The 12619-nt window shown below is 40.6% G+C and overlaps 2 protein-coding genes across 2 annotated transcripts; both read left to right on the forward strand.

The window, feature by feature from the left end:
• Window positions 1-3214: 3214 nt before the first annotated feature.
• LOC308161950 (mast cell protease 1A-like) lies at window positions 3215-7360 on the forward strand (the record flags this gene model as incomplete). The annotated part of the gene is made up of 6 exons (XM_080536031.1): window positions 3215-3275; window positions 4150-4303; window positions 4450-4588; window positions 5173-5436; window positions 6498-6622; window positions 7339-7360. 6 exons carry the CDS (start codon window positions 3215-3217, stop codon window positions 7358-7360), a joined length of 765 nt encoding a protein of 254 aa, XP_080392157.1.
• A 1521-nt stretch (window positions 7361-8881) lies between these two features.
• On the forward strand, window positions 8882-11196 carry LOC308162024 (complement factor D-like). Its single transcript, XM_080536109.1, has 4 exons — window positions 8882-9013; window positions 9247-9376; window positions 9608-9865; window positions 10591-11196. Exons 1-4 carry the CDS (start codon window positions 8925-8927, stop codon window positions 10741-10743), a joined length of 630 nt encoding a protein of 209 aa, XP_080392235.1. The 5' UTR covers window positions 8882-8924; the 3' UTR covers window positions 10744-11196.
• The last annotated feature ends 1423 nt before the right edge of the window (window positions 11197-12619 follow it).

The following is a 12619-nucleotide window of genomic DNA, read 5'->3' on the forward strand; positions in this document are numbered from 1 at the left end:
GACGAAATGAGGAATGGTATCAAACACAGGTTCCATGTATATTTCTACCTCCACCAGCCTCCCATGATACAGAGGGTCTAACACTTTTAGAGTGTTAGATAGTGCTTATAGTTGCCTGAGGTGTCTGTCTCTCATCTAGACAAACCTAAATGAATGAATGGTCTTTATTGTCATTGCTATAGTACAGGTACCAAACAACAAAATTTAGGAGGGGGGGCTCCCCTGGTGCTAGGAAAGAAAAAAAACAAAAAAAAACAAGTAGGGAAAGGAGCTGGTTTACATAAATAAAGGCTATGTACACTATCCACTATACTATACTGTACAAATAAAACACTGTGCTGTACTCTATGCTATGCTATACCTATTCTAACATTTCCTATTCTCTGCAACCTTATGTACCCTAGGGTTGTCATATTGCACATAGTGTTATTGCACATTCATTTAAAGTGTCGCAGTTTGCAGGCTTGAAATGTACACATTTGTGCCTCAGCACTACACCTGATTTTCAATCCAGCAGCTGCCATCAATCCGTCCAGACTGTCCAGGGCCCAGAACCTAGGTCTTTGCTGTGTTCAGGGCCTGGATGGCCCTGGGGTAGAAGCTGAGCTTCAGGTCTAGTTAAATAGGTTGATACTGTGTTTAACCCCATTTTGAAACTTCTCATCCACTGCATGCCTAACCACAACAACTAGAGGTTGTATAAACGGTGGTCTCAGTCTTAATCCCTCAGCAAAAACACCGTGGCCACCGTCACCTCAGTCTTATTTTCCCAGGGGGTCGTGCACCAGTTTTTACACCAGACGTGCAATTGTGCACATTTGGGTGCACGTCTGGTGTAAAAACTGGTGCACGACCCCCTGGGAAAATAAGACTGAGGTGACGGTGGCCACGGTGTTTTTGCTGAGGGATTAAGACTGAGACCACCTTCTTGTGTTTTTTTTCTTTCCTAGCACCGGGGGAGCCACCCCTCCTAAATTTCGTTGTTTGGTACCTGTACTATAGCAATGACAATAAAGACCATTCATTCATTCATTCATTTACTATGACTGCAAAGTGGTGGTGGTGACATAGGTGTGGTATTTCTTTTATTTATTTACATTTTTTACATTTAGCAGATGCTTTTATCCAAAGCAACTTACAACAAGTACATTTGTCTAAAGTAAGTGAATCATCTGAATGAATGAATGAATGAATGAATGAATGAATGGTCTTTATTGTCATTGCTATAGTACAGGTACCAAACAACGAAATTTGGGAGGGGTGGCTCCCCTGGTGCTAGGAAAGAAAAAAAAAGGAAAAAAAACAAGAAGGGAAAGGAGCTGGTTTACATAAATAAAGGCTATGTACACTATCCACTATACTATACTGTACAGATAAAACGACTAGGGTTGTCATATTGCACATTCATTTAAAGTGTCGCAGTTTGCAGGCTTGAAATGTACACATTTGTGCCTCAGCACTACACCTGATTTTTTTCAATCCAGCAGCTGCCATCAATCCGTCCAGACTGTCCAGGGCCCAGAACCTAGGTCTTTGCTGTGTTCAGGGCCTGGATGGCCCTGGGGTAGAAGCTGAGCTTCAGTCTGTTTGTCCTTGCGGACATGGTCCTGTACCGCCTTTTCGAGGGCAGCCGGGCAAAGTGTTCGTACCCAGGGTGGGTTGGGTCTCTGGAGATCTTGGAGGCCTTCCTGAGGCAGCGTGTGTCTGTGTGTGCGTCTGTACCCCCAGTCATCATAAGAAACAGTAGAAGAACTGTACAGGGGGGTAGTGGGGGGTGAAGAGGTCTTTGTCACTCTCCTGTCTGTTCCGGGGCTCAGTGGTAAGGCCTAAAATGACCCTTGACCTCCGCTCACTCTGGGTGTCACTTAATCTTGTAGTGTAGTCTTGTAGTGTCATGTAGTGTATTGTATTGCCTGTTGTGTCGTTTTGTTGTACTTGCTGATGTTTTTAATGACATCACTACACCATTCATTTTGTAATAACCTGCCCAGGGACTACAGATGGAAATGAGCTCATGAGCTAACTCTGGCGCATTTACATTGATGTGGAAACTGATTTGTTGATTAATGTGCACTGTCCCTGGTAAATAAATAAATAAAATAAAATAAATCTTACATCTCACGTGTGCTTTCTATATAATATAATATATAGGAATACACTGTATATTTACTGTATATTCTGTTCAGCAACAATATGTTAGCATTTTAAATGCATCTTCTCTATCTGCAGTAGAAGCATCTCTGATAGATTTCCTGCTCTGAAATAAGGCCTTAATGGCCTTTCATTATAAAGCATTCAATATTATAAAACAGTGTCTCTTCATTCATATTTAATATTTCATGAAAAGATTGTAAGTGTTTACAACATTCGGGTGGTTTGTTTTGTTTGTTACCACAAGTAGAACATTGTCTTATCATAATGCTTCTTCTCATGGCCATTATCATTGCCCCAGTGGTGGAACGAGCAGAGTCAACAGTCAATATGTAACACATACACATGGAAACATGTGGTCAAGACTTCATCGCTTTAGTTTCTTCAAGGCGACGTTGAGACATGTCGAGAAAGCAAACCTCACCACAGCCCCTGCTCTCAGCTATGGTAAGTGCTGTTCACTGTGGTCGGTACATATGAGTCTGAGTGGTGGAGAAAACTTGGTGTCAGACATGGTGTCATTTACATTAAATCAAACCACAAAAAGAACACAAGACCGTCAAAGATCTCACCATCAAAGACGACGTATTAGAAAAGTCTCCAAAATCAATAGCAAGGGAAACCAATTCTAAAGCTTTCACTTAGATTAGGACTACCTGGACTATACTGCAACTAACTACACAGCTCCATACACCACAGACTAAGACTGATTCAACAGAAGCACTGTCTAAACAACCACGCAAGGTAGCCAAACGAAAAGTGAAGCTGTGTGGAATTGTCTAGAAAGCTCTGGGATTTATCTGTCTTAAGATAAGATAAGTTAATTAACTCTTAACACAATTGCATGAACAATAAAGTACATCTACCTTGACCTGACAAAGATCTAAACACAGCATAGTGGGTTCACTCTAAGAAGACCACCCCCTCCCTCTGTTAGTCATAACACTGCTCTTCTGGTGACTAGGTGAATGTGGTGGTGTCATAGGGTTGGTGTGAGAAGAAGAGTTTATAAAGACGCTCCACACTTGTGATCGTACCTCAGTCAGGTACTCTGTCAGACAACATGGCCGCTTCATCTCTTCTGCTACTGTTGGTCATTCTCCTGCCTGCTCCGGGGCTCACTGGTAAGGCCGAACATGACCTTTGACCTACACTGGGTGACATTCAATCTTATGACTTGTGTTTTCTTGGGATTTTCTTATTCTGTTTAGTAACAATATGTTGGTATGTTAAATCGTGAGCTTAGAATTATAAGGTTCTATCTTTAGGGTTAGGGTTATCTTTTCCGTTTAGGGTAGTTCAGAGATATTGAGCGTCAAGGTTTTTACATTCCATTATGTTTTGTGAGATGGAACCTTTGTATTTTATGAATTACTAACTAAAACATTTCAACATTTTAAAAATAACACCACACAGGCATTAATAAACACCTAATGGATCAGATTATGTAAAAAACTAAATTTTGACAAAAATTGAGATAGAACCTTATAATTCTAACGTCACGTCTTCTCTATCTGCAGTAAAAGCATCATTGATAGATGTCCTGCTCTAAAATGTGACACGGTCTGGTCATTTGGGCCGCAAGTCGGCAACCAGTCGGTTGTTGAAAATCACGAGCTGAATCACGAGCACGAAAACAAGCTGTGTTAGTTGACTGCGAGTGTGTCAGCGATTTTTCAACAACGCTAAAATGTGTTGACATTTGTCAGAAAGAAAAGTTCGAACATTAAATTAATTGACCAGACGTGTCACAAATATGACCTTAATGATTCCACAGGCGTCATTATAAAGCATTCAATATTATAAAACAATGTCTCTTCACATTTTATGTGTGCATGCTGAAATGTAATACAATTAGAACATTTTTAATGAGACATCTTCGTTGCATTAGTCATATAGTAATATAGAGAATTCAGTCCTTGAATAGTAACCATAGGCCATAGCCCAAAGTTGCTTCTTTGAGTTTAATTTGGCTACATCTCCCTGTCTCTCTCCCAGCCCATCTGGACTCTGGCATAGTGAACGGCAAAGAGGTCAAACCACCACACTCCAAACCCTACATGGTCTCTGTGCAGGAGCACAAGGCACACATATGTGGGGGGTTCCTCGTGTCTGAGAACTTTGTGATGACCGCAGCCCATTGCCACACAGGGTAACAGTCTTATACGATTGATGGTGCTGAGAAAATGACAGGTTTATCAAACCAAAAAGTGTAATACATATTGAGTGAGAAATATCAACTTTCAAATATCAACTTATCAAATATCAACTTTCTACGTGTTTTAATCCTCTTCATAGGGATCTGACGGTTGTGGTTGGTGCTCATAACCTGACAAGCAGATTGACAAGCCCTGCTCTCAGGATTGGTGTGAAATACTACCATACATATCCTGGTTACGACAAAGAGACACTCAAGAACGACATCATGCTACTGCAGGTAAACTAGTCAAGTGAAGTGTTTTCATCTCACAATAGATGCTGATAGTAGGTCCTAGATCTACAGTCATAGAAGAAACAACTTCACTTATTAGTGAACTCTAACAAGCATTATTTGAAGTACTATTATTTGTACTCTAAATGTAGCTCAACAGAAACACCCCAGAGAGCCATGGATCTAATCAATCACAATACAAAATGTATACCGTATATACAGTATAAAATGTGCAAACTCTAAAGCCCAATGCACACGGCGTGCGATTTTGTCGCACGACAACATTCGATTCTCAATTCACACCAATGAATGAATGAATGTGAATGGAGAATCGAATGTTGTCGTGGGACAATATCGCATCGCACGCCGTGTGCATTGTCTCATTGAGATGCATTCAAAACAATGGAATCGAATTCGGCGGTGCGACAAGCATTATGTCATATCCTTGCTTGATAAACCTGAATATTGTGTTATTACAATGTAATGTCATGTGTTGAGTATGTCATTTATGAGAATCTTTCCATATCAGCCTATTCAATAATGCATTGCATGATCTAGACTCTAACCACGGTCATGTCCTCTTCATCCAGCTGGAGAAAGCCGTCCCAAAGAGCAAGGATGTGAAGACGATCGATCTCCCGAAGAAAGACCAGGACATCAAGGCCAAGTCAGTGTGTAACGTGGCAGGCTGGGGAGCCACCACCACGAAGGGCCCTGCAAGCGCTCGCCTTCGGGAGGTCAACGTCACTGTTGTGGACAGAAAGATCTGCCAGAAACTTTGGAAAGATGATATAACCACATCTATTATATGTGCCGGTGATACTAATGCTGTTCATTTTAAAGGCATCTGTCAGGTATAGTGACAATATAATTTATTTTATTTTATTTTTTATTATTATTATTATTATTATTAACATTAATATAGTGCTTTTCTAGACACCTGAAGTGCTCCTATTGTACATGTATGGGGAGTACTCGTTGTACATATTGAGAGAACTCAACCCCATGAGTAGCACCCCCCTGTATTATGTAATTGATCTAGTCATGAAGTTACATTGTATGTATAATGAGTAATGACTACTTACTTAGGCTACTACATAGTATATACCAGTGGAGGCTCCTCCATAGAGGTGGAGGAGGCCTGGCCTCCCCAATAATTTGAGAGAAGAGAGAGAGATTTAAAAAAGCAATAATTATATTTTTTATCAGACACACAACATACAATTCAGAACAATACTTCATCCATTTCTAATATTTATCCTGCAGAACAGCACTCATACACGCGTGTGGCGGAAAAAGGTACTACACGGAGGCCAGGCCTCCTGTCGGAAAGTGGTTTCTCATAGAAGTCAATGTAATGCAATTTTTTTCATGGCAATATGTGATTGGCCAAATCACTGAAAATGGGTGGGCACAGGAGGCCTGGCCTCCGTGTAGTACCTTTTTCCGCCACACGCGTATGAGTGCTGTTCTGCAGGATAAATATTAGAAATGGATGAAGTATTGTTCTGAATTGTATGTTGTGTGTCTGATTGACATAGTGTTTGAGTGCTTTTGACATGTCATTGATTGTATGTAGTATGTTGTGGTGAATGTTGTGAGCCTGAGCAGAAGGGACAATAGCTGCTGCAGGCAGACCAGAGATTCATGCCAATTGTTTAGTTTATTTGATGACCCATTGTGCAGGCAATAAAAGCTGCTTCATCCACCATCCTGAGAGTGTCCCAATCCCTTCAGTACCGCCAAACACAAATGTATAATTTTTAACAAAGACAGATAAGAAGAACAGGGAACATTCCATCGCGAGTGAAGCGAGCAAGCGGAAAAAATTTTGGCCTCCTCAGTTCTGGAAGTCACCAGCCTCCACTGGTATATACTGATACTGTACATGTTATGTTTCCATCATCCACTGCAGGGAGATTCAGGTGGCCCTCTGGTGTACAAAGGCAAAGCAGTGGGGATTGTGTCATTCACCGATGACAACTGTGACAGACCAAAGAAACCCAACGGTTACACCAACATATCCAAGTATATCAGATGGTACACATGTATCATGGGGGGAAAATAACTGAACAAAAAATGCAATCAATTGAGTGACTGACTTCTAAACATGCATTACTGTATCAAGCAAAAGAGACTGTTACCTGGGATTCATACATTAACAATCTGGGATTCATACAATAACAAACTTCTTTGGTAAACATCTTAGGGATGGGGCTGGGGAAATGTAACCACTCTCAAATTCAAAGCTATGGATGGAAGGACAGTTTTAACCATGTTTTGATTTTATAATAATATAATATACATTTATAACATTTATATACCAATTTTATATACCCAATTGCATGGTTTCTGATGGGGAAAGACAGTTTAATTAGGGTAATTAGGCATTTCTGAATCAACGGCTAGAAATCATTCATTTAAAAGTCCAAAAATGTACATGCCTTATCTTGCATTCTAAGGAAAATACGTTTTAAAAGAAAAATGGGTGAAATTGTTCTTGTGAAAAGGTCAAAGTATAGCACATAATGTACAGAATGTAATGTTTGTCACCCCGTAGAGTAGAACATCTTGCAGGCTATTCAAATTTAAACAGAAAAATATGCTACTGTACTGTTTAGCAAATAATGTTACATTGTTATAATAAACAGAATTCAACTCTCTTTGGTTTCCCAACACTGTCATCAACTGCTTGTGGTAGCCTCTGATTTCACAAGTGTCCCCTCTGACACCACAAACATGGAACCTCTGTGAAGCTGCAACCAAGGCCACCATTAACATTGCGTGACGTTAGAATTATAAGGTTCTATCTCCATTTTTGTCAAAATTGAGTTTTTTTTTACATAATCTGATCCATTAGGTGTTTATTAATGCCTATGTGGTGTTATTTTAAAAATGTTGACATTTTTGAATTAGTAATTCATAAAATACAAAGGTTCCATCTCACAAAACATAATGGAATGTAAAAACTTTGACGCTCAATATCTCTGAACTGCCCTAAACGGAGATAGAACCTTATCATTCTAAACGGAGATAGAACCTTCTCATTCTAAACGGAGATAGAACCATATCATTCTAAGCTCACGATTGATTAAGTTTGCACGTTGACTGATCAAGTTGGCAGGTTGTGTAGTAAGCCGTGTTTCAGAAAGTCAGATAGTTAAGTATGATACAACTGAGGAGAAATAGGAACCATGGCATACCAAACTGTGGAGCAAGGGTTTTACAGTTCCTTAATTATTATAAGTATTATATATATAGGTTGATAATAAGCATTGTGATTGACAGTAGATGTGTGTATCATGTGTGTATCACATAGATTTGTGTATCTCGGTTCCCTTGACAACGTTTATAGTTTTGAGAACTCGATTTCTCAGTGCAGCACAGAAACCGCCACAATCTCACAAAAATAATCCCCAAATAAATACTTCTTCTTGTCACAATTTTCAGATGTGTTGTTTTCTGAACTGGTGTGTGTTCTATTGTTCTAGATCAAACTTTAAGGTTTCAGGTACATCGATCGATACCCCACCACAGCCATACACAACAACAAAATGTCACAATATTTCAACTATGTTACATCAAATATCTGAAGCAACACTTAACACCACAGTGCTATAATGGCCATAAGCAATGTGCATGTGGCAACGATGAGGAACACTATATCGGGAACCCTCGCCATAGGGGGAGAATGTTAACACCCTCCTCCCCCTGTTCATTTATAACAAGGTAGTAGAGGTACCTTGTGCCATTACCAAACGCCATGGCGATCCTCTTACTTGTGGTGCTGCTCGTTGCTCTGAATGGTAAGGCTTCCTTCAAACTGCCATCACTAGTCACTGCACTGATGAAAACACAATACTTTGTGACGTTAGAATTATAAGGTTCTATCTCCATTTTTGTCAAAATTGAGTTTTTTTTACATAATCTGATCCATTAGGTGTTTATTAATGCCTGTGTGGTGTTATTTTAAAAATGCTTACATTTTTTAGTTAGTAATTAATAAAATACAAAGGCTCCATCTCACAAAACATAATGGAATGTAAAAACTTTGACGCTCAATATCTCTGAACTACCCTAAACGGAGATAGAACCTTATCATTCTAAGCTCACGACTTTTCAATACCTTGTTATTTGGTAGCAATTCTAAAACTCAATATAAAATGAAGGCTACAGTTTGTATAGGCTATAGTAGTTTACTATGTTCTGATTCTAATGGTAATTCTGGGCTATAGGGTAAAGCTGTGTGTGACTTTCTTCCTACACTATGTTCAAAGGCATTGATGGAGCCAAGGTGGGTATCGTTGGTGGCAGAGAGGCTGCTCGCAACTCTCGCCCCTACATGGCCTCCTTACAGAGCCGAGGGCAGCATATCTGTGGAGGAGTACTCATCAGGGAGGACATTGTGATGACCGCTGCACACTGTGATGGGTGAGACTTCCCTATGACTATGGGGTCAGTTTCCCAGATACAGATTAAGCCTAATCCTAGAGAAAATGACACTTTTAATGGGGATTATTACTTGAAAATACTTGGAAAAAGTCTACTAAAGTCTAGAAGTAGGACTAAGGCTTAATCAAGGTCCGGGAAACCGACCCTCAGAGTAATTACACTAATAGTACTTCCCTCCATAAACTACTCTTCCATTATATTCGTTTTTTCAGCCGATACACCGTGGTTCTTGGGGCTCACTCATTAGAAGAGGATGAAAACTCCCAACAGCGATTTCTTGTCGCTCAATACATTCCACACCCCAGGTTCATTGAACTGGATAACGACATCCAGCTTCTCAAGGTGAGTGACTCTAATGTTCTATAGTTCCTACCTATCAATGCACAATGCACAAGATTATACTGTAGTTATATCATAGTAATTGAAAGACATGATATATAATGCATGTTTGGAATTACAGGGGGGGGGGGGGGGGGGGGGGGTTCAGACCCCACATAACAAAACTCAATGAGAATTCAAATCAATGTAAAAAATTCAAACACTAATATTGTTCTGTTCGTTGACTCTTACCAGCTGAGTGGGAGAGCCAACCTGTCCACCGCGGTCCAGCTGATCCCTCTGATGACGGCGAGGGTGTCCGGGACCACAGAGTGCACCACGGCAGGCTGGGGGTTGCTAAACGACGCCGGCGCCCTCCCGGACATGCTGCAGGAGGTCAACGCCACCACCATCAGTCGCAACGAGTGTCGCCGCAGGTGGGGAGCGGGGGTCCCCATCTCCAACAGCATGGTGTGCGCAACCGGCCCCAGCGCTTTCCAAGGATTCTGCTCAGTAAGGCTACAACTGCATTTACATTTTTACATTTTTTGCATTTAGCAGACGCCTTATTCCAAAGCGACTTACAATCAATACATTTGAATACTAAGCAAGTGTATCATCAGTCCACCATTCGTAGCAGGAAGAGTAATCTAGCTCAGGCCCGGGGCCATTGATAGAAGGAAAAACCTTCTCCTATCACCTTCTTCTAAAACCTAGTATTTTTACATTTATTTTTTACACTGGAGAAACAGAGAAATAGTACAAGGGGGGCAATAGAAGTTCTTAGGGACACAGTAGAGGGGAAAGCGGGTGTCTTTAGGAGACGTAGTGCTGAGGGGCAGAAGATGTCTCAGGAGGAGCAGTTAAGGTGTAACCTGAAGAGATGGGTCTTCAGTCTACGACGGAAGATGGGTAGTGACTCTGTAACACGGAACAATACCACAGGCAGTGGTGAAATTGGGGGAAGGGGTGGGGGGGGGCTTTATTTCAGCATTCAATTTACCCTTGGACTCACCAGTGTTCACCACTGAATATACAGTGAATGTGACTGTGGGCTGAATGACTGTAACACTTCATATTGAATGACTTTCGGCTTTTATTACTACATAACACTACATTTATAACAGGCTATTAGTGTATAATATTCTCTTTACATTGCAATAATACAACCACTCGTTTTTATCCCCCCTATCAAAATGAACAGTGAGCTGATGTGCATGTGTTTTTTTGGGTTGCAGGGGGATTCAGGCGGTCCGTTGGTGTGTGAAGGCCAGTCGGCAGGAATCGTGTCCTTCTCAGGAAGGAGATGTGCCAACCCTGCTACCCCTGACGTGTACACACGCGTGGCCTCCTACACTCGATGGATTCGGCGCGTTTTAAGTCGCGTTTAGAGCAATTTAATCAGAGTTTTGTGCATTATGCTATTTCCATAGGCCATCACTGTTCAATTCAGAATCAGAATCAGAATCAGGAGTGCTTTTATTACATAGATGTAGGCTACGGATACAAGGAGTCAAATTCTTGGGTAGGCCCCCAGGTTCAAATGGGCATTGGCATTGCAGTAGAAATACAACATCTAAATCAATAATATAATAAGCAGGATATAAACAACAATCAATAAGAATAAGCAGGATATAGACAACAATCAACAATGGCTTCAGGCCTATAGCTACATTAGCGTCAGAGCGTCAATAATAGAATAAGTGATAGCAGTGTAAACAACAACAACTACAACTCATTCTTAGTGTAAACAACAATACAGAGGAGTTCAATTTACACAAACTGTAGGCTACCCGTGATCTGTGCACTGACACTCAATCATTAGGATTTCTTTTAGATCTGGCGTTACCACATAAGGCTTAACAAAGCTGAGACCTTTAAGGGGGTTTTAATGACACTCTTTCCTCTGTCGCTTGTTCCAAATGTGTAAAGGATTCATATTAAATATGATTGCCAATACCAGTTTCTTTGTCTCATTCTTGGGGGATTTGATTTCACTGTAGGTCCATGGGAGCGTACCTATTATTCCCCGGGTCCTATGTTCCCCGGGTCCTATCTATGTTGCCCGCTTCCTGCTGTGTCAAGCGACCCCAGGTGTCGTTATGTGGTACTGCATGAGAGTTTGACGTGTCTATAGACATGGGTCTTAAGATGTCTTGGAAATATGAAGAACACAATGAATGTCATAGTATTGTCTCAGCATTTTATATAACTCCCTAGATAGATCATTTTCGAGATGGAATTGAAAATCTTATATTCCTAAAAGAACACCAGTGACAGTGTATATATACACACATTATTAAATATTTTTTCTATATTTTTGTCAAACGAAATCAAATAAATACAGTAGAGATATCAATCCAAAATATAGGCTTTTATTGCAACCAACTAATTAAACTATGTTTGTTCATACATAATAACAATAATAACAATAATAATTAATTTAGGCCAATAATAATAATAATAATAATAACAACATAGGCCAAAGTGCTATCCAAATAAATGTGCAAAAATGCAAAAATCAAAAAGATCTAGCCCATAAGGACGCTACGGCTGACAGCCCTCCAGTACGAAGCCAGATGTCTGAGGCCCTGCATATACTGTTCTTTCAGCCTCAGTAGACGGGCCTCCAACTCCCTCCACTTCCGTCTCCTTGTTGGGGGAGCGTGGCCTCTGTCTGCCATCCCCAGCTTATCCTCTGAAAGCATTTGCTGATCCTTCAGGTGACGAAGGAATAACCAAAGTGAAGGATGGCGCACTTGGACAGCATCATTTAGAGTACGATGATAAGCTAGAACAAAAATACAGAATTATAACTTATTAGCCTATTAATGGCCTATTAATGTGCAAACTGGTTCTACATCTGCAAGCTGATCTACTAACGGTGTGCAGTGAGGATTGTTGATCTTTCCAATGTAGAAGATAGCGGGCCTTATTTGAAGTATAGCCTATAACAAGTATATCTCACAACTTCCCCTGTGTGTGAACTTCAATTAGTATTCGTTATTTGGGATCTTAGTAAATCAGGCCCTAAATGTTATTAGTTTGGCATGAACATTTTGACATTGAACATTTTCCCCTCTGTGTCTCCTCCTTTCACAATTTTAAATCCTTTCTTAATCCTTTCTCAATCACGGTGCCCGCCCATGATTGGACTGATGTTACGTCCATCATCATTAGCGCGCCTGTACCGGACCAATTGGCAACTCGTCCACCTGTTTAAAGAGCCCTCCTGTTTAAAGAGCCCTCCTGTTTAAAGAGCCCTCC

The sequence above is a fragment of the Nansenia antarctica genome (genome assembly GCF_963989245.1).
Source record: "Nansenia antarctica genome assembly, chromosome: 7".
Lineage (NCBI taxonomy): Eukaryota > Metazoa > Chordata > Actinopteri > Argentiniformes > Microstomatidae > Nansenia > Nansenia antarctica.